The sequence below is a fragment of the Onychomys torridus genome, chromosome 4 (genome assembly GCF_903995425.1).
Source record: "Onychomys torridus chromosome 4, mOncTor1.1, whole genome shotgun sequence".
NCBI classification, from domain to species: domain Eukaryota; kingdom Metazoa; phylum Chordata; class Mammalia; order Rodentia; family Cricetidae; genus Onychomys; species Onychomys torridus.
In genome coordinates this window covers 88,198,238-88,220,498 of record NC_050446.1, presented here as the reverse complement: position 1 = coordinate 88,220,498, position 22,261 = coordinate 88,198,238, and the positions used below count along the sequence as shown (strand labels likewise).

The window sequence follows — 22,261 nt, the reverse complement described above, 5'->3', positions numbered from 1 at the left end:
TGAATCAGGTGTTTTGAGTACTTGGGTTTCCCTTGTCACATAATGATGGAGAATATAGGAAGCAGAACCAACAACCCTTTCACCACAACTGATTCTTTCTTGTTTATATATGAATGTTCCATGAGAGAGAGAGAAAGAGAGAGAGAGAGAGAGAGAGAGAGAGAGAGAGAGAGAGAGCAGGCAGATTTAAATGTTGACATTTCACATTTAGTAAGAATAAGGGTTAATTTACAGACAGATCAGAGATCCACTTGCTTGCCCAATCAGGAATCCCATAAAAACCATAAAACTAGAAGCCATAATATATAAGTAAAAATCCTAGGTATAGTGGCACACCTTTGATCCCAGCACCTAGTTGACAGAAGCAGACAGATTCCTGGGAATTCAAAGTCAGCCTGGTTTACATAGTGAGATACAGGCTAGCAAGAACTACATAGTGAGACCTTGTCTTGAAACAAACAACAAAAAATGTAATATATATGAAAGGATCTGTAAGGTTCAAAAAAAAGAAAGAAAGAAAAATAAAAGTTATTTAAATTCTTAACCAAGAGTTTAGAAACACAGATCCCTAATACCTGAAAAATAGCAGCTTTCTGATTCCTCATAGGAAGACAAAGCCTTAGGAAGTATACACATATAGCTTAGTTTCATCTGTAATAGTTCGTTGTTTTCAGACTGCCATTTTGAGAGAGTTCAACAGCTGAACTAAAATATATAAAGGAGATGTGAATGAGATAATCCCAAAGTCAGACGCTGCTCCCACTTCAGCATTCTTGGGTTTCAGCTGTTAGCTAGAGATCATTTAGACTGTAATGGCAGAAGCAAGAAATGCTTTTCATGCAAATTCCTGGCATTGTACATCTCTCTTTGAAGAACAAGTGGGCATTCTCCAAACTACTAGGCTAGGAGGCTGCTTGTCTTTCGTCATCCCAGCAGCTGTAAGGAGATACAAAAGGCAAGGCCAAATGGCCTTTATGTCACACTTAATTTCATTCTAGGGAATTTCTCCCAGAAGCATCATTTTATTTTGTACTTTTTAATGTTTCCTAATCCACTGCAATAAGCAAATATTTCTATAATGGGAGGAAGGTTAATTTAGATCAGCAGTTTTATACTTACCATATCAAAAGTAAAACCAACCATGTATGAAAATGTCACAACAAAACCCATTATTTTGTGCAATTGAATGTTAAAAGAAGAAAAGAAAACATATCATGGTATATGGGCAGTGGGTCTTTTTATTAAGTTATATATACACTTTCATTGTGATGAAAGAAGATTGTATGCATTTGTAACTTATAATCAGATTAGTGATGACTTGTGAAATGAACAGACTATTTCTAATTTCAAGTATTCTCATCATCATATCCATAAAGCCATTCTTTTCTCTCCCATCTATTGCTTCATTTTGTTCCACAAAAAGATCTATAGTAGCTTCCAAAGATAGATGAGAATACAGTAAAGTAAAAAGTGGAAGAGAAAGAAAACAGAACACCAGGGATGATTTTGTGCAACAGACCACAGCCATCTTGGTTTATGTTAACAGCTGGACCACATATGTTGTTTCAGGAACCATAGACACAAAACAAGCTTTTTTGTTTTCTGAGTGCTATGATTCTTAGTATTAGAATTGGACAGGAAACTCTCCTAAGTAGTTTATAGAGAAGATCTTGTCCCTGAGGTGGTCATCATAACAATGTCTCTACAACAGAGAGAATGACCTATTTCTTTCTCAGTCCCTCAATATACACTAGTGATATCATATTTTTTTTTTTAAAAAAAAAGCAGGTCTATGTGCCATCAAGCTGAATTAATGGGGAGAGTGCTTGCCACCAAGCCTTACAACTTGACTTTGATCCCCAGAATCCAGATTATGCAATGAGGGAACTGACACCCACGAGTTGTCCATGACTTTTACATTTACACCATAGTTGGCACTCATGTGCAGATGCCACACACACAATGACTCAAATAGAAAATTTTAATTAAAAATTTTCCTCAAAATAGAAAGAGAAGTTCTCTATGGAAGGAAGGAAGGAAAGAAGGAAAGAAGGAAGGAAGGAAGGAAGGAAGGAAGGAAGGAAGGAAGGAAGGAAGGAAGAACTAACAGGCTTGAAGAATGAGCCCCACTGCTGGCAGTCTGTTGAACTTCATCTACAACTTAACCTAGTTGACCACACACAGAAGAAAGTCTCAAAACAGAGTTAGTCCCTAAGAAGTGCTCAGTAAACAACTATGATTTGCCTTATTGGTATACCACTCTCTTGTGTTTGATGTGTGTCTCTTCTTTGATGGGGAACAGAGGAGCTGATTCACATCATGCAGATGAATGGAAACTCACCCGCCATGCATGGCCGTGACGGCTTCTGTAAGCAGACAGTCACTGAAGCTTAAAGGCTTGGACATTGCCCTGTTTGGGCTATCCAAGAAAAGTAGGCTTGCTTCAGGTAACACTTGAAAAACCAACACTCCATAAATAGACTTACTTGCTAATATGTGGAGCAAGCCAAATCTGAGCTAAGAAGGACACCTTCCAAGAAGGAACCCACAAGGGTGAGCACTTGATGCTTGAAGGACACACTCCTTTTAAGGAATTAAAAAGGCTAAGCAGAACTCCTTTCTGATTTCCCTGCCTTCTACCATGGTGTAGGCCAATGAAACACATCCTTAGATAATTAAGCCCACATGACTCCAGAATCTAGCAATGTTTCCATCAGTACCCACCTCCCCTTCCTCCTGGTCTTATCTGCCTTTCTGGATTTTTTTAAATGGCTTGTTACAATTGGTCTTATTGTGTCAGAAAACAAGGATTCCTTCTAGAATCTTGGAATCTTCCAAGAACAGGATCGATTTGGGGGTCAAAATACCCTCCCAGATAGGTTAATCTCTTTGATAGTTGCATAAAAACAAGCAGTAAGCCTTAAAGATTAGCCATGCCTGAGCACTAGGATGTGTGGGCGACTACATCTCTCCCAGTCACATCACTTTCTTTTTTTAATGAAAATTGAAACTGAGTCCCCTGCCAGAGGGCATGAGGATGAACAAATATGTAAGGAGATAAAATAAAAAATGTTTAGGAAAGCTGGCCCCCTTACCCTGCTGTGGTCTGGAGAGAGAGCCTCTCCCAGGCTCCTCAAAGGCACATGGAATGCGGGAGGGACTGGAGGGGTAGAGCAGCTTGTGGGGAGGAATTAAGTGTGGCTTGGTCTGTTTCTGTCTTCTCTGTAAATACTACAACACCTCCAAATGGAGGAACAGCTGAGATAAGTGACTGCTAATCCCCCAGTGCAGGGGAGGAGGCTGGGCTGCTCCCTTTCAGATCCCAGCAGATGGTGGATGAAACAGGCTTCCCCCAGGCAAGGACACAGGGAACTGTCCCACCTTCTGTCCCTTTAGCTTGTTCTGCACGTCACCCTCGTGGCCTATTGTGCCGGGAAGGACCTTGCTGGCCCTCCACAGCCTGGAGACTCGCCTGGATTTGCTATTCCACTGAGATGCTCAAGGTCAGCCAAGCAGGACTCTGGCCAATAGTGACAGTTTGGGCTACACCCAGCGAAACTCTGTGGGCTGGGGAGACACAGTCAGGCAATGTGGAAAGGGGGAACTCACCTGGGCAATAGAGTAAGGTTTCACTAAATACAGCTTTGTTCCTCTTCAAGGGTGGGATCCCAGATTGGATTTCTATTAGGCAGCCCAGCCCTAGGCAATTCTAACATCCCCCTTTGAAAATCAGCAATCTGGAAGACCTGAAGGCATGAGAAAGTGGTTAGGAAGCAGGCTCACTCAGGTGCCTCACTGTGGGTCTCTACCATTTGTTCATCTTTGTGACTTCAGGTGAGTGTCCCAGATTCTGAGGACTAGGACTCTCTCAAACTTCAGGAAGTGGCCGTTCCTGGATTTGAAAATCATCTTAGTTACAATAATCATGAACATAAAATTAGAAGACTAACAGCATAATAATGTGGATGTACTTAACACTATTGAACTATACACTCACTTATCTCAGTTTCCAAATTAAATAAATCACTGAAAATTTGTGTTAAATGGAAAACTAAAAATTCTTACCAACTTAATTAACTTACATTTTAAAAGATGTAAAATAGAGTTTTGTGTTTCTAAAATGGGGAAACAAGCAGTGATACAATAGTAAATATTTAATGCTATAAATCTTTAAGGACAAGACCAAAAAAACCATGGGAAGTAAAAGAAAAAAAAAAAAACAGGCAAGTAGGATTATAAACTAAAAGGTGTCTGCATAGCAAATGAAGCAATTCTCAGGAAAAAAAGACATATAGAATGGGAGGAAATATTTGCAAACTTTGTCTGCCAAAGGATTAACATCCATATGAGAAACAAAACCAACTCAATGGCCAATTTAAATAAAGAAAATAAGTAAATAGAACAAAAGTAATTTGAAGTTGCAATAGATTCAAATAGATATTTCTCAGAAGAAAACATTCATAAATGGCTCATGGCCAGCAGGCATAAGCAAATAGGGAAATAGTGTCACTAATTAGGGAAATGCAAATGAAAACCACACTGAGCTCTCCATTCACCCCATTCAGAATGAGTTATCATCAAAAAGCCAAAAGATGTTGAGGAAAGGGGACTCTGCCCCACTGTTGGACAGAATGTATGTTAGTGTAGCCATTAAGGGAAACAGTTTTGGGTGCCTCAAAAACTTTCAATTACAACTATTATATGATATGGTGCCCCCTCCCCAGTGGAATCTATTTCCAGTGACAACAGTGTCTGTATCTTAAAGAGATGTTTGCACAGCAGTGCTTTATTACAATAATATTCACAAGAGCCGAGAAATGCAAACAATAAGTGTCCAGCAACTGATGAATAAAGAAAATATCGTGTGTGTGTGTGTGTGTGTGTGTGTGTGTGTGTGTGTGTGAAAGGAAATTCACAACAACATGGATAAAACTAGATCTAGATCATTACGTTACATGAAATACAAGTGAAAGATAAGCCCCCATGTTCTAACTCCTGTGGAATCTGCAGAAGATGATCTCATATATATTGATAGCAAATGGTAGTTACTAGAGGCTGGAGAGAGTAGATTCTGGGCAGGGATGGGAAAGGTTCATTAGTACTAAATTACAGTTAGACAGCAAGAAGTCCTTGTATGTAGACAATGTACAGCATATAGACAATGTACAGCATATTTAAGGAAGTTAGAAGAAAAGGTTTTGAATGTTTTCACTATAAACCTTCAAGAAAAAGTATTCCTTTTTTTTTACTGTAATGTATATGACATACATGAAAATATGTTTTTCCTTCAAATGTTAAAGGACTAATGGAGGCCTGGTGAGAGATCTCAGCAGATCAAGTGTATACTGTACAAGACCTGAGATCAATCCCTGGAATCCATGTGAAGGTAGAAATAGTAAACCAACCCCACAGAGTTGTAGTAGTCTAGCCTGCTTCACATACTGTGGCACCAACTTGCTCCTGCTACCTAGAGACACTCATAACAATGAATAAGTAATTTTAAAAATTAAAATGTGCTGAATGGACTGCATAACATAGTTTTAAAGTGTCTTAAAGATGAGTATTGCCTCCCCAAACTGGTCCTCAAGGCATTTACCCATACTTCACTAGGACTTACAGTCTTAGAGTGAGTGGCCCTAACAGCATTGCAAAGTATCCGATGAAATATCACTGTTCCCAGTTCTGGAGAACTTCAGGACACATGCAGTGACCATAGGAATCTCTCATCAGCCACTGTCAAGCAGCAACTCTCTCATACAAGTTCATGAAGTTCAGATCCATTCTATTCTAGAAACAAGTAAGCCAGAGGTGATTGGTGGCCCATGCCTGGTATCCCAGCACTTGGGAGGTAGAAGTTGGAATGTTAGGAGTTCAAGGTCATCCTCTGCTATCCAGTTGGTTGGGGGCCATCATGGTCTACATGAAACTGTTCTCAAAACACCAAAAACCAAAATAAAACAAAAACTTAAATGGTATTTCAAAAAGGCTATCTATGAAACTCCTTTTCAGAAGTCCCGTGCCCCCATTTCTAATGACAGAGTGAGACCACCTCTTCCTCCCAGCATGTACTGTAAGTCTCTCTGACTTCCACAATTGCCACTGAGGATGAGTCCTGCTGTGTCTTATTTATCACTGAATTTTGTCTCATAAGGATGGAACATTGTGGAATCAAGGAATGAATGGCAGTGACCCAATTTTTCAAAACAGAAAGCTACCGCTGTCTCTGAAAGCATCATTATTGAATGGTAATGGCTCAAGTTTGGTTTGTCTTGTGTCTGACTTATCATGCTTGTCTCTTACCGGGACAATCTTCGATAACCCGTTAGAACTGAGTTATTGTGCCCCTTCCTGGGTGGTGGGTGGGAATGGCGTCTCAATGAATTAGTTGGCTTGCCTAAGACCAAATGTGCAGTGTGTAGTTAAGTGATAGAAGCAGGATTTGAAGGCCATCACTCATTCTGATTCTCCTGTTCTCTGCTCTTTGCATCCTATCAATGGACATTCTCGCTATAAAGTGCCCATGGTACATGCAGCAGGGATTGATCTCAGCCCGGCAGGCCTCTCCCCTGTCTCCATGGCCCAGCTGCTTAGCAGTTTCATCCCCAGACCATCCCAAACATGGTTGGGAAGCTCTGAGGGGAGGACCCAGCATTCCCCAGCCCCAGAAGTATCTAATCAGCAGTCCTCAGCATATCAGTCCAGGCCCACTCTAGACAGAAAGGCCAGTGCCCAGTTTGCTATTTTTAACTGGTGTGAACTGAAGGAAAAGCACACGCATTAAAAGTCCAGGCACTAGTCAAGAACCAAGAATACAGGGCACCCCAGGGCAAACTAGTGACCGGTGTCCTTCTATCTTCTACTCCCCTCTCCTCATTTCAGGCTATTTCTTTTTCTTTCTGAAAAATACACAAGTCCTTCAAAGTCTGTTCTCCATGAAGGAGATGGCATTCATTTGTAGCAATTCTTCTCACACTTTACTGTAAATGCTAATCATGGGCTGTACAGTGAATCCAATTCTGGGGTGGGGACTGGGACGCTGCATTTTTTTTTTTTTTTTTTTTTCTGGAGCTGAGGACCGAACCCAGAGCCTTGCGCTTAAGCGCTCTACCACTGAGCTAAATTCCCCAACCCCGGGACGCTGCATTTTTAACTCATCCAAGTTTTGAAGATGCTGTTTTTGTCCCCAGTCAGTGCTTTGAGTAGGAGGGCTGGTAAATCCTCATACCCCAAGTGGCTATGATAGTCTCCACAAAAGCACTTGCTTTTTAAGATTGAGTCTTTACTTGGGATGAAGAGCTTTCACCCTCTCCCATCCCCTATTCCCCTCCACACACACCTCATTTAAAGATGCCTATCTATCTGCTAGCAAGTGGCTGCGTTATTTTTGGGGATCGCTGCCTCCATTTACTCTGGAAGCAGAGGACCCCTTACTTGCCTAAATGCTAAGTTTGAGTTTGAGCAAAACTGCTACAGAGTGGACAAGGCTTACTTGACCTCAGGGCTGGACTTGGACAGACCCTCAGGCAATCCTTCTCAGCCTTTCTCTGCCAGCTCAGGACCATGCCTGGGGTGGGTCCAAGACTGGCGAATGCTGGCTTTCCCATTTCAGCGAGTTTACCCCCTGCTCAGGCTAAATGAGACCAAAAGGTGCCCGACCCAGGTGCCCCCTTTGCATCCAAGTTGCTCTTTGTGACTGAAAGACTGCCCAGACTCTGCTCCTCTGTCTCCCAGTACTGGAAGATGAGAAGCTGCTGTCTCTCCCAGCAGCCCCAGCCCAGCTGTCAGGACCCTTCTCCAAGGGCAGCCTGCCAAGCCTTCTGGCTGGCCTGACTTAGGTCCCTTAGTCTGGCGGGGCTGAAGAGCAATAAACCCACACAGCAACCAGGGAGCTCCCCCACCCCAGCGCGGAGGAAGGGGCTCATTGGAGCCACTTTGTCTTCCCCTGCCCCCAACCCCTTGCCGGTCTGCCCCTCCCTAGATCCCTATTTGGCCATTGCTCTGGCTGCCCCCTCCCCTTCCTTACATGGTCTGGGAGCCCCCCGGCTGATCCTCTCCCCTGCCCTTGGCTCCAAGAATGGCCTCAGCGGTCCTAGATGGTGCTAAGGCGACCAAATAAGGCAAGGTGGCAGATCAGGGGCCCCCCAACCCTGCCCCCGGCTGCTCCAACTGACCCCGTCCATCAGCGTGCTATAAAGCCGCGCTCCAGGCGACTGACACTCAGTGCCTGCCGCCAGCTCCCGCCCAGCAGAAACCAGCTGCCCCTAGCACGGTGAGTCCCAGCCTTGCTCCGCCCTTGCTCGCTTCAGGACCTAGTCCGCACTGTACCTTTGTGCTCTCGTGGATCCCATACTCTTTTTTTTTTTTTTTTAAAGCAAACTTTTTGGTGTCGTTTTGGACTTGTTTTGTCTTGGGCCCCATCAGTCCCCTCTACAACACAAAAGGAGCAAACTCCATCCTTACTACGGGAGCTTCTGTGGGTCACTGATCTCTAGAACTGTTTCCCCGTCCTGAGGTATGGATAGGGAGGAAAATAGGCTTTCTGCTGATGACTAGGTGGAGAGCTGAGAGGGCTGGAATCAGTCTATTGGCCACTAAAGAATTGGAACTCCCGGGTGGTGGTTAGGGCCATGACTCCTTGCAACTGGAGTGGGGCTTGAGCCTCTCGTCCATAGGATGTGGGTGGGTTTCTCTGCCTTCTCTCAGCCACACTGGCAGTCTCTCGGCTTCTTCCAATCCGTTTTTGTTTATGTCTTGAGCATAAGGGAGATTCCAGTTGTCTCCCCACTCTACACTCCAATAACCCCACTGTGCCCTGCCACCTTCCTCTCTAACGGAGAAGGCCAGCTCTACAGGCACTGAGTGTGGGCCCCTTTCCTGTCCTTAGCCCACAGATTCCACAGAAGCTGTGCCACGATGTGTGACGACGAGGAGACCACTGCTTTGGTGTGCGACAATGGCTCAGGGCTGGTGAAGGCTGGCTTCGCGGGTGATGATGCCCCCAGAGCTGTCTTCCCTTCCATCGTGGGTCGCCCACGCCACCAGGTAACACTCTCTGCCCCTCACAGCCTGCTCCCCATCCAGCGTAGTCCTGGCCATACTCTGGACCCTTTTTGTCATTCCCCCAGTCCAGCAATAAATCCAAGCCACTTCAAACACCCCCTGCCAACCTGCAAATACTGAGAAGCCCACTGCAGTGGCACACTTATTGATAGGTCCAGCTCTCTCCTAGGAAAGGCCTGTGGATTTTCAACTGCAGTGTCTTCTGTCTCTGAAACATGGATTTTTTTCTTTGCCATCTGCCCTTTGTTTGTTCAATTTAGTTCAGATAATGCGACTAACCACTAGTAATATAACCACTTGGAATTAACCAGCACCCAATCTACATTCTTTTCTCTTGTTCACAGCCCAGTATACAGAACTCCCCAAAGCTGTAACAGACCTCCATCCTGGGTGTTGCATTTTTAGAAATCAGCTGTGACTAAAGCAGCAAGTGCCACCTTGTTTATTAAAAGAAATGTCATGCTCTCTGGGTTTGTCGCATGCCTGGCCAGATAGGCTGCCAGGGAGCAGAGCTGGGAGTCCTCAGGCTTGGCCAGTGAATGGCACTCCAGGATCCTCTGAGTGGTTTGACTTTTCATCTGAGTGATAGTGGCCTGTCAGCCCATGTACACTGGATCTGGATGAGTGTCAAAATCTTTTCTTAAGGGCACTAGAAGCTGTAATGACATCATTAATTCAGTTGTTCTAAAAGATAGTCATCTATTTCTTAGGTGACATCAGAGATAAGCTGAGGAATTTAATGAAGTCATTATGCTATTTCAAAAACAAGATAAGACTCTGATTCTTCAGTGAAATCCCTTTATTCTCCCCTCCAGAGTTATAATCTAATTAATAGAGATACTCTTCCTCATGTGGAGATAAAGCATAACATTTAGTCTAATGATTCATTGAAATTAGGATTGTATCTTAACTCTTGGAGGTGGGGTCCCACACTAGAGCCCAGGCTTGCCTGGCACTTGCTCTATAGCCCAGACTGACCTAAAAGTTATGGCTTGTTTCAGCCTTTTGAGTACTAGCATTATAGGTATGAACCACCATGTCTAACTTTCAAATTCTACTGTTATCATTTCTAGTATTTTACAGCCATTCATTGCCTTGGGAGTTGGATATAAGTTAATAAGGCCTGGACTATATTCCTGTCTTGGTGGGAACATGATGTTCTCATTTTTTTTCTTTTTTGCAGGGTGTCATGGTGGGTATGGGGCAGAAGGACTCCTATGTAGGTGATGAAGCTCAGAGCAAGCGAGGTATCCTGACTCTGAAATACCCCATTGAACATGGCATTATCACCAACTGGGATGACATGGAGAAGATCTGGCACCATACATTCTACAATGAGCTCCGTGTGGCCCCTGAGGAGCACCCGACCCTGCTCACTGAAGCCCCACTGAATCCCAAGGCCAACCGTGAGAAGATGACCCAGATCATGTTTGAGACCTTCAATGTCCCTGCCATGTATGTGGCCATCCAAGCAGTGCTGTCTCTGTATGCTTCTGGAAGAACCACAGGTTTGTTTGGGCTAGGGAGTAGTCACCAGTTAATCATATTCCCAACTCACTGACTTTGCTGTGAACCCAGATTCTCATCTGACAAAGGAAGGGTCCCCTCCCTGACCCTCTCTAGCAAGGTATCTGTGCTGAGAGGAAAAGGTGACAATAATTCCCTGAGGTTAGTTTCAGAGACTATCTATTATAAGATCTGATAACGTGGAGTTAGATCTTTCCCTTATTTAAGATATGTGATTTGCAGCATTCATAGCCCCTGGGCAGACATATTCAAGGACACAATTCCCCTACAGAGTCTGAATCAAAATGTGGAGAGACATATTTTAAGTTAGATTGGCCCTAAGAAAAAAACTTGCCTGGATACTTACATAACATGTTAATGGCTGATAAGAGGGCTGGCCATTTGAAAGTGTCCTCAGGAAAATTTTCTACTACAGCATTTAGTCAGACAAACTGTGCTGCCTTCAGAGTTAGTATCCACCCATTATGGATCATTTTTATCCCTTGCACTAGGGAATCTGATTTTATGTGGAGTAATGCCTAGACTGGTTTCTGGTACCTAAACAGAAGCAGGTTTTACTATCGTCAATGCTTCATCCAGTTCTCATCTATCTTTTCTAACAGGCATTGTTCTGGACTCTGGTGATGGTGTAACTCACAACGTCCCCATCTATGAGGGTTATGCCTTACCCCATGCCATCATGCGTCTGGATCTAGCTGGTCGGGATCTCACCGACTACCTCATGAAGATCCTCACTGAGCGCGGGTACTCCTTTGTCACCACTGGTGAGTGTGTGTGCGTCTTACCTGTCACAGCATCTGTTGGGTTTTGCTTCCTTGATGGATCCACCTCCTTCCCCGCAATTGATTCTTTCTCCAGAGCTTGACTATGAAGTCCTTTATCTCTGCAGCTGAACGGGAAATTGTCCGTGACATTAAGGAAAAGCTGTGTTACGTTGCCCTGGACTTTGAGAACGAGATGGCTACAGCTGCCTCTTCCTCCTCTCTGGAGAAGAGCTATGAACTGCCTGATGGCCAGGTCATCACCATCGGCAACGAGCGTTTCCGCTGTCCGGAGACACTCTTCCAGCCCTCTTTCATTGGTAAGGGATGGACTCTGATGTTGAAGTTCAGCTTCTCTAGAAATTCTTGAATCTCCCAGAGTAATATCCATTTAAATTAGAAGGACAGCAGGGTTCTTGAATCAAATCTGGTGTCTCTCCCAGATCAGTCTTGCCTCCTGATATCTTAGTAAAGAGAAAGACTGAGCTAGCTGCTCTAGTGAAAATGACTGAGAATGTTACACCGAATTTACCTCACAGTAGGGGATGAGACTGATCAGTCACTGGAGAGGGCATGTGATTACTCAAGAGAGCCAATGTATTCCAAAAAGTTCCATTAGTGATGGACTAGACTTTAAGTTATGCACTATTAAACTGGTAACTGGACATTTGATGTCACCAAATAGCTTTCCTACACACTTGTTTCTAGAAGAAGCTGGAATCTGATTTTAGTCCATAAATTAAAAGTGTAAGCCAGGCATGGTAGCTCACACCTGTAATCTCAGTGCTCAGAAACTGAGGCAGGAGGATTGCCTTGAATTAAAGGTTAGCCTGGGCTACAGAGATTCATCTCAGCACAAAATAGAATAGGCTAATCTTCACTTAGACATGTGTGATTCTTTGTGTAAAGTATCTACACACTCCCAATGGCCGCAGGATGTGTTCACTCCAACAGGCACTGAACACAGTTGTCTATCTCTTGGCAGTCTATACTGAATTATCTATTAGCACATTTTAGAGACCTATGTCCCACCTGTTCTCAGCAGTGTGTTATGGGGGAGCATATGTTTTAGATGCAAATGGTGGCAGCTCACCAACACAGCAGAATTCTGTCCCCTCCCCTCCACCCTTGCCTGAATGTGCTGTGAATAAAAAGAACTTGTTCCTAGGGATGGAATCTGCTGGCATCCACGAAACTACTTACAATAGCATCATGAAGTGTGACATCGATATCCGTAAGGACCTGTATGCCAACAATGTCCTATCTGGAGGCACCACCATGTACCCTGGTATTGCTGATCGTATGCAAAAGGAAATCACTGCGCTGGCTCCCAGCACCATGAAGATTAAGGTAGAGAACGTTTGTGAGTGGGAGGGCAAAGGCAGATCTTTGTTTTCTAAGCCAAACTTCCTTCCCAGCCTCCTTCTCCTGTATCTTAGCTTCCTATCTTTTATGAAAATTTTCTGTTTAGTGCTAACACTATTCCTGATTTTTTTTCTAGTACTTCCCCCAGGATATAAACCTTTAGGACCGCTTCTAAATAGTGAATATAAGTAAATATTTGAAACACAGCAGGGGGAGGGCACCAGCTAAACTCATCTACACATTTAAAAGAGCCCAGGTTTTGAATTATCCTTCATGCATTTAGACTTTTGCCATATTATTATATGGTGCAAAGAAGTAGAGAAATTATGAAATACAGGAACGTTTGCAAAACTTGATTGGCTATATTGCCTTATGGTATAACATCTCCCACATTATTTATTGTCAGTTATTCTGTGATACTTTTCCTGTGAGTATTCCAAACCTATTGCCTGCACCATTGTTGGGAACTTCAGAACACTAATAGTTTTGTTTTCTTTCTGTAGATTATTGCTCCCCCTGAGCGTAAATATTCTGTCTGGATTGGAGGCTCCATCCTGGCCTCTCTGTCCACCTTCCAACAAATGTGGATCAGCAAGCAAGAGTATGATGAAGCAGGCCCATCCATTGTCCATCGCAAGTGCTTCTAAGTTGTCTCTCTCTTAGTCTTCCTTATATTCAGGATGATGGTATTGCGCTTCTTGGAATCCTCTGAGCCCCACTCCTCCATCTCTCATCAGTCATTGTACAGTTTGTTTACACACGTGCAGTTTGTTTGCGCTTCAAATATTTATTGCTTTATAAATAAATCAGACCAGGACTTGCAACCTACAGAAGCCTGTCTTCTTTCTTGTGGGAGTAGTCCCAGGATGGAAATGTGTCTGGTACCCTAGGCCTGGAACGGGGAAGGCGTTTGTTTGGATACCCTGAGCATTATCATATTAATGCAATGCCAGGTTTGCCCAATAAATTCATATGGTGTTGAGACAGGAGTTACAGCACTACATTTTGATTTTATTTTTTGAGATAGAATCATGAATAGATTTTGAGTCTTAGAAAGAAAGATTAGTTCCATGGCTTAGTTGTTAGGTTTAGTTCTATAGAAGTAAGAAGTGAAAATGGACAACACAACTATCTACAATCAGTTGCTATATTTGGTATTGCAAATTATTTTAGCACATCTTGCATATTTTATAACTTAATAGCAAACACACATATCGGTAATAAGAGGGTCAAAATTTAAATTAGCCTTTCTTCTTGTTTTATTGCATTCCTCAATTGTGTGGGGTTTTTTGTTTGTTTGTTTGTTTATTTGCTTGTTTTAGTTTTATTTATTTTATTTTATGTGTATGAGCATTTTGCCTGCCTGTATATCTGTGCACCATGTGCAAGCCTGTAGCCCACAGAGGTAAGACAAGGGCATAAGGTCTACTAGAACTGGAATTACCAATGGTTATGAGCCACCATGTGGGTGCTGGAATCGAAGGGTCCTCTACAGAAGACAGTAAGGCTATTAACTGCTGAGACAGCTCTCCAGCCTGCAGATGTGTTTTTGAAGGCTATGTAAGACATGAGAAGGTCTACTTGGCAGGTGTTGATTTGTCTTATTGCATAAACCCACTATCTCTCAGTCTCTTGAACCCAGATTATGTGAAAGTTGTAAAAAAAAGAAGGGGGGGGCAACAGTAAAAGGCTTATGAATGCACAATGACCAAATGAATTCCAAATAAAATATAAAACGAATCCAAGGTATTTGTGACAGCTATTGCCTATGTTGCATCATATGACTTCATTGCAACGCTGGTTCTGAGTACACAATGTGTGTATTTCATATTGTGCACGACATTGCACCATGGAACACCAACAAACACTGCCTGAAACAGCTCAGATTCAAGACTGCTGTATGCTATGAATGCAGTGTTTTCATTGAATGCACAAGGTTTCCTATTCTTATCCAAACATAATAGTTTAATTTCTGAAAATAGACTTTAATATTTTTCTACTGTCCTGAGCATGTAAACATCAAATTACTATGTCATTGGACTGTATTATGTTAAAACGTTTGACTTTTTTAAAGTTGCAGTCTGAGTTGCTGATGAGTTTTATTTTTAAAAATTATGAAAGGAAGGAATTTTGGCCTTGGATTAGAACAGAATTTCCAGCAATTTCTGACATGGCCCTCATTGTCCTTCTGCCATTTTGCATGATTTATTTATGAAAAAGGGCATTTTCAGAACTGATAGTTACAAAAACCAAAATGTAGATCAATTCAGGAAAATATTGAAGATAATCTCTGTCCTATAGTATCTAATACTTAGCCAAGATTTCATTCTTCATGTAAAAATAAATAAGTACAACCATCTTGTCAGTATGCAAAGTTACTTTCAACTTTAATAAATGGTAAATATATATACATATATGTGCCAAAGAACTATTTTAAAATAAATTCCCTTGTAAATTTATCATTATGATTTGTATACCTACTTTACATAGCTATATGCCTAGGATCACACACACACACACAAATTTCAGGTGAAAAGGAATCTCAAGCAGAAAGTTTAAGACTTTCCCTAAACAAATTTAGGACATTGAATACCAGCATGTTCAAAACAAGGAGAAAGGGCAGATGGTTTTGTCCACTTGGTGACAGATTTACAGGACAGACTTGCAGCCACATTATTTCTCTGTCATCTTAGGGTATTGGGGTGATTAAAATGAAGTATGAAAGTCAGAGGCAGCAAGAAGTTAAAGAACCACAAAGCATGCTGGGAAAAGCATCTACCAGGATCAGGTTTATTCTGTCCTTGAAAGACTCATCTACATGAAACCTCCAAACATTTATGACCTGGGGACTTCAGCTGATGGACACATGTCTAAGAATTAGAATTAGATAGAGATTGAAAATATTGCTCAGTGGTTAGGAGCACTGGCTGCTCTTCCAGAGGACCTAGTTTAATTCCCAGCATCTACACGGCAACTCACAACTATCTGTAACTCCAGCTCCAGGGAATCTGGTACCTCCACACATACATACATGCAGGCAAAATACCAATGGACATAAAATTTAAAAATGAATAAATCTTTATAAAAAAAAAAAAAGGAACCAGGAATAGGTAAGAGAAGCAGAGAGGGAGTCCCAGCAAGAGGGGGTGGGAAGGAAGCTAAGGGACCAGACAAAGCAGCCTGACAAGAGCTGAAGAATTTTAGGAAATTTAATTGTGAAAAGTAGGTTTCAACCTGATTGCAGAATCTTCAATTTTCTTCGTTTTCAAATTATCTTGTACATGAACTGTTGGAGCTCACAGAGTGTTTGATGGGCTTAATTAAACTTCATCTACTGAGAGAATCAAGATGCAGAAATTAAGCACCTGGTACAGTATTACACAATTTGTCTGTGGAATACTGAAGACAGAACTCAGATGTTCTGATATCTAATGTGACAGTACTTCTAAAAGCATATTTTCTAACTTTAGTCATAGTTTATCATGGGTATCCCCATTCTATCATTCTCTGCCCTTTAGGACACCCGAGTTCAAAATCTGGAGCACTTCAGGCTCATCAGATATCTTTAGTAAACTGCTGCTGTCATTACCATTCAAGGTCACCATTGTGTCTTTATGTCCATCAATTTTAAAAGTATCTCTTGATCCTTAACTCTGGGCCAGGTTCAGCAGTAGGGTCAGAAAACAGAAAGTTGAATCTGATCATGTTTTCTGTGTTAAGGAGCTCTCTTGGAGTTCTATATTTAGAATAAGAAGAAGGTCTCTTCTGCAATAATGCAGAAATAGTAATCTGATTCAGTGGCCTTTTCTTTAGATGAAGTATAAATGTTATTTTAGATTTTTCCCCTCAGCAGTATCTTGTAGCACAAATGCGTTGCTTTGAAAGCCAGGCATCACAAGAAGATATATTTGAACCATTCATATGGAATATTACATAGACACTCTCTTTGTCTTCTTCAGCTCTTAGGTTGGATGCATACATATTATAAATTACATTTCATATCTAAATATTGTATTAATAGTTTAATGTTACACAATTTACTGAGATATAATCTCTTGGTATTTCTATTTATGAGTGGTTATAAGATGTATATTATTTCTATTTAAAAGTAAAAGCTTTAAGAATTATTATCTGACATTTTTGTCCAAAGTGGTAAGCACATATATTTACATTGCATTTTGGAATTCTTGTCTATACTTGAAAATTTGATGTAAGATACTAGGACAGATGAACCTTTCAAAAACTCTGCTTAAGAAAGGCACTGAAGTAATCATGTTTTTCAAAAGTCACTTTTATGAGAGTAAAATAATTGATATGTTTACAGTAATGTATTTCATTAAAATGCTAAGTACAAAACCTTGTATTATTTATATTTTTCTCAGATTATAATGAAAAAACTATTGTTAGTACTTTTTCATACCTTCAAATACTTTTTTTTTACTTTTATGAACTAAGAAATATGTTTGTAAATATTCAAGACAATAGAATTAGGAAAAAGAAAAATTACTGAAGGAAAAAGAGTATGTAGAGCACTGGGGTTGATTTGCTATTTTAGGGCCTAAGTCAAAATTCCTGGGAATTGTTCATTCATTCATTTCTCATATGAGACATGTTCTCTAGGTAGTCCAGGCTGGACTTGAGCTTGTGACTATCCTGCCTATGACTTTTGAGTTCTGGTGTGACCCACCATGCCTGGCATTCTCTTTACTTCTCTTGTGGATTCTAAATCTAAATTTTGAACCCACATTCTTGCAGTGAATCCTTACATCAGTGTGACTATACTTGGGAGAGGTCTTCTATGGAGGTAATTAAGGTTAAACAAGGTCATAACCTTAAGAATCTCATGGTATGGAACTGGTGGACTCATAAGAAGAGGAAGAGACACTAGAGGCACACAGAAGGAGCACACAGCAGGCAAGTAACCATCTGCAAGACAAAGAATGCCTCAAGAGAAAGCATCCATGCACACATCTTCATATTGGGCTTCCAGCCTCCAGAACTGTAGGGAATAATTTTGTTGAAAGCACTCAGCCTGGGGCATTTGGTTGGGGTAGTCTTGATAGACTAGTGCAAGCTCCTTCCATATTTTGGGCATGGTATATTATGATCCTTCTACAAACTCATCAGTCACTGGGATAACAAAACAAAAACTTCCTTTGAAGGTGAGACTTCAAAGTTCCAGGGAGGTCTCTAGTAAGGCTTGGGGACTGAGTCATACAGTGAAGCAGTGTCTAGTATTATTCCCATGCAATGGATGGAAACTAATACCTAAAGAGGCTTCAGCTTGACTTAGGTCACACTGCTAGTTAGTAGCTGAGACTGAACACATCCTGTTAGCAACCCAGTGGATCTCTTCACCAACAAGGGCAGTTAGAAACCAAAGAACAAGCTCTCTCCATGAATATATTCTATCCATAAGGAGTTTCTGAGTCACTGTCTTATTGTAAGTGTATAGATAAATGCTTTGAAAAGAAGGAAAAAAATCTGTAAAAATAGATATAAACCTAGGCAGAAGACTCAGTTGCTTGCTTTATCAGTTGCTTGCTTTAGTCTATATATACTTATTGAATTTATTCTAGTAGGTCCTAAAGATGAATTAGATATGGCCACTGCATTCGTTTGACTTACAGTTCAATGATATGATTGTGTGTGTGTATGTTTGTGTGTGTGTGTGTGTGTGTGTGTGTGTGTGTGTGTGTGTGTGTGTGTATTGAGGGTGGATGGGTTGTGGGGGAGCAGCCAATAGCCAAGCATACAAATATACAGAGTTCTAGAGAAGGAATAATGTTCAGTGAGAGACTCTAACACACAGGAGGCATCTAGTTGGATAAGATGGTCAGAAAATGCCTCTTAGGAAAGACCAGAAGACTGGGAAAAGCTGATAGTAAAGAGAACATGCTCCAAGATATACTGTGTACAGAGAAGCAGAAGACAATCACTCACTGGGAAGCAGTGAGGACAAGAGAGGGAAACCTGGGTGATGCTAGGAAAGTGTTAGAATACAAATCACATAGGGTCTTCGGATGATAATATGAAGTTTAAATTCTAAGTATGATAAAAGGTGTTAATGGTTCATACACATAAGAATGTACTTCTATATATAATTGTTTTTATTGAGATCTGTTAATCTTATATATTAATACAATTCTGTATAGTATTTCAGATGCATACAGCACATACTAGTCAAATCCAGCCTTCCTTCACTTTCCCCTTCCAAAATTCAGTTCATCACTAATCCACATTAAGATTTTATTTAAGCTTTTACATATGATAGAACATGTGGTACTTATCTTTCTGTATCTGGTTTATTTTACTTAACATAATATCCATTAGTTCTATCAATTTCCTTGAAAATGGATATTCCATTGTGTTTACATGCCATGTTTTCTTTATCCATTCCTTTGTTGTTGAGTCTCTAGGCTGATTCTATATTGCTGCTGTTGTGAATAATTCCATAATAAACATGGACATGTAGTGACCTCTCACAGACTGGCTTCATATTGGGATAGCTGGATTACATAGTAATCTTTTAGTTTTTAAGGAGCTTACACACTGTTCTCCACCATGGTTATAATTTACATTCCCACTGTCTTATGTTTTCTGATGCTGTGAAGAGACCCCATGACAACAGCAACTCCTATAAAGAAAACATTTAATTGGGGTGACTCACTTACAATTTCAGAGGTTTAGTCCATTATCATAATGATGAGAAGCATGGTGGCATGCAGGCAGATATGATGCTGGAGTAGTAGCTGAGAGTCCTATATCTGGCAGGTAACAGGAAGTCAACTGAGACACTGAGCATAGGGAACCTCAAAGCCCACCCCCACAGTGACATACTTTCTCTAACAAGGCTGTACCCACTCCAACAAAGCCATACCTCCTAGTAGTGCAATTCCCTATGAAATTATGGGGACCAGTAACATTCAAACTACTATACCCATGCACGCCATACCTTACCATTATTATTATTTTTCATAACAGCCATTCTAACTGGGGCAGTATGATGTCATGCTGTGGTCTTAATTCTCATTTCTCTGATGGTTATGTGAAATATTTGTATTCATATTTCTTTTGGTTGTTCAAATCATTTAGCCATCTTGAAATTGTATTTGTTGTTGCTGCTAATATCATCATGTGATTTTTAGAGCTCACTGTAGACCTTGGGATGTAGCTCAATGGGACAGCACTTGTCTACCATATCCATTCAATCCCCCAGACCATCTTACATGCTGCCTCCACTGACATTTAAGCATCACTTTTAACATGGACTCAATGTTGGTGACTTGCCAGGAAGTACCACATTTCTTACACCAGATTGGAACTTTGGAGACATCTAGCTTCGTGTGCTGAGCAGCCACCAAATATTCTGTGTCTTCAATGTACAGATGGCCCATCCCTTATAGTGTAAACCAATCCTAAATCTACTGTGTGTGTGAGTGTAGGTGTGCACCTCAACAAGGAACAGCTAGAGAGTTCAGTGTCCAGAGACTAAAGACCAAGACTGTAGAGTTAGATTTTCCTTCATTTTTCAGAGGGGAAACTGAACTAAGCATAGAATAAGGAGAAATACGAGTTCATAATATGGGGCTTAACAAGGAGTTCAGCTGATAATTACTATGATCTTATACCATACAGCATTTGTTTTTAATCTCAACTGGGTTTTTTGAAACCTCAGTGTGGAAAGCACTTTTCACACCACTGTGAGTCTCCCCTCAAGTTGAAGAGAACTTATTTTAAAACTCTACATCTTACAGTAAGGGGTAGCCACATTTCCTTTTGTATCATTTACCCTGGAGTGTCAATCCCATTGTGTTATAATAACTGGTTTGATTTTAATGCCTTCAACTCCTTCACTGAAATACAGTATAAGCCTTCTAGCTTTAAAAAGAAAACTGTAGGTTGGTAGAGATGAAGGAGTCCATAGGAAGAACCTGATTGGTGTTCACTCCAAATATAAATTGCAATAAGGATGGTGGAAAAAGATAAAATTATCTCCAAACTTAAAGAGAATGGAGTGTGACCTACACAAACATTGGCTACAGTCCTCCCATGCTGAGTGGAAGCCTCCACCAGTGGGTCCCCACAGATGAAGGAGTAGACACCCCTGCAGACATACACCCTGAGAGAGAAACACTGCTCTCACTTAGCCACCAAGATTGTAGTCGTAACTACATCATTTTGCCTTGTCTCAGTTCATCTTCACATTGGGTTACTCAATCTACTGACTCCACTCTCTGCTTTGGGGTTGTGAAGTGATTTCATACCAGATTAGAAATACACTAGGAATAATTAACATTGGGCACAACTTTTATTTTAATGAAGGAAGTTTTTCAGGTTATCCAAGGCTATAAATTAACAGAAATGGAACTCTTTGAGATGGGACAGTTATATCTTCCTTTCCCATATGAGTGAAATAGTAAGTCACTCTGAAGTTACTCTAGCTGTATCTTGTTGGTTTAATATGTGAGTATGGTAAGAAGAAAATAAAAATGAGTTTCTCCCAGTTAACTTGGCTTTGGCATGTGGCCAAAGTTTCCTTACTTTTCTGGCTCATACAGGATTATATTGCCATCTAAAAAGAAACACATCATTGAGACATAATTCACATGCTACACAATTCACCCATTTGGAGTGTACAGTTCAAACTTGGAGCTGTATATCCAGATAAGTGTAACCATCACCATAATCAATCTTTGAACACATTTTTCACTTCAGAAAGAAACTCTCCATCCTAACTGCTGCTTTTCTGTACCCACATCCAGAAGGACTTTGGTGGCATGATTTGGATGTATATGTTCTGTGTTGTTTAATCTTGGTTGCCAATTTGATGGGATTTATAATCAAATAGGAGACACATCTCTGGGCATATGGAAGATTTTCCCAGAGATGTTTAACTGATATGGGAAGACCCACCCTAAGTGTAGGTGACATTGTTCTAAGGACTGGGGTCCAGAAGGAGCCTGATGCAGGAAAAAGGGGCCAGCCAAAGAAACTCACCCTAACCCGAAACCAGAGCTGGTAGAGTGAAGGAAATCTACCAGGGGCCCTGAAACCAGAGCTAGTGAAAGAAACACACCCTGGTCCTGAGACCCAAGCTAGTAAAAGAAACACTAACCCTGAACCCAGAACCTAAGAAATATGCCCTGACCCTGGAACCAGTGGCAAAGAAACACACTTTGGCCCTAGAATCAGAGCCAGTCAAAGAAATATGCCCTGTCTCTGAAATTAGAACCAAAAGGCTAAAATGGGCCAGTGGAAGAAAGACAGTCTGGCCCTGAAATCAGAGTTAACTCTGCCCCTGACCAACAAAACTAACCAATCCAGGAAATCTTCTCCCTGGAGAAAATCTGCCCCTAAGAAGCCCTATATGAGCCCTTCTACCTGTTCAGATGTTGGCTGTGCTTTCCCACCCTGGCAGAGGCAGCCTCTCTTCTGGACTCCTCCTTCCCAAATAAATCTCTTTCTCAAAAGAGTCTTGGGTGAAGATCTTCATTCGCTGAAGATTCGCTGAATCTTGCTGAGACTTCCCTTAGAGGGACCAAACA

At 41.3% G+C, this 22,261-nt stretch overlaps 1 protein-coding gene and 1 long non-coding RNA gene across 2 annotated transcripts in view; one reads left to right on the top strand and one right to left on the bottom strand.

Moving 5' to 3' along the window:
• Positions 1-498: 498 nt before the first annotated feature.
• LOC118581520 overlaps positions 499-22,261 on the bottom strand; it is a 49,322-nt gene continuing 27,559 nt past the window's right edge. Inside the window, exons 3-4 of the long non-coding RNA XR_004944710.1 lie at positions 3,610-3,746; positions 499-936 (exon numbers count right to left, since the gene is read on the bottom strand). This is a non-coding gene — a long non-coding RNA (uncharacterized LOC118581520). The remainder of the gene's footprint in view (positions 937-3,609; positions 3,747-22,261) is intronic.
• On the top strand, positions 8,089-13,546 carry Actc1 (actin alpha cardiac muscle 1). Its single transcript, XM_036183708.1, has 7 exons — positions 8,089-8,269; positions 8,885-9,042; positions 10,244-10,568; positions 11,190-11,351; positions 11,477-11,668; positions 12,517-12,698; positions 13,217-13,546. Exons 2-7 carry the CDS (start codon positions 8,914-8,916, stop codon positions 13,358-13,360), a joined length of 1,134 nt encoding a protein of 377 aa, XP_036039601.1. The 5' UTR covers positions 8,089-8,269; positions 8,885-8,913; the 3' UTR covers positions 13,361-13,546.

What these genes read in the sequence shown, in the direction of transcription:
- Actc1 (XM_036183708.1), top strand. Translation starts at nt 8,914, where the DNA reads ATGTGTGACGACGAGGAGACCACTGCTTTGGTGTGCGACAATGGCTCA. An exon ending in GTACTCCTTTGTCACCACTG is followed by an intron (nt 11,352 to 11,476) that starts GTGAGTGTGTGT and finishes TTATCTCTGCAG; the next exon opens with CTGAACGGGAAATTGTCCGT. An exon ending in CTTCCAGCCCTCTTTCATTG is followed by an intron (nt 11,669 to 12,516) that starts GTAAGGGATGGA and finishes ACTTGTTCCTAG; the next exon opens with GGATGGAATCTGCTGGCATC.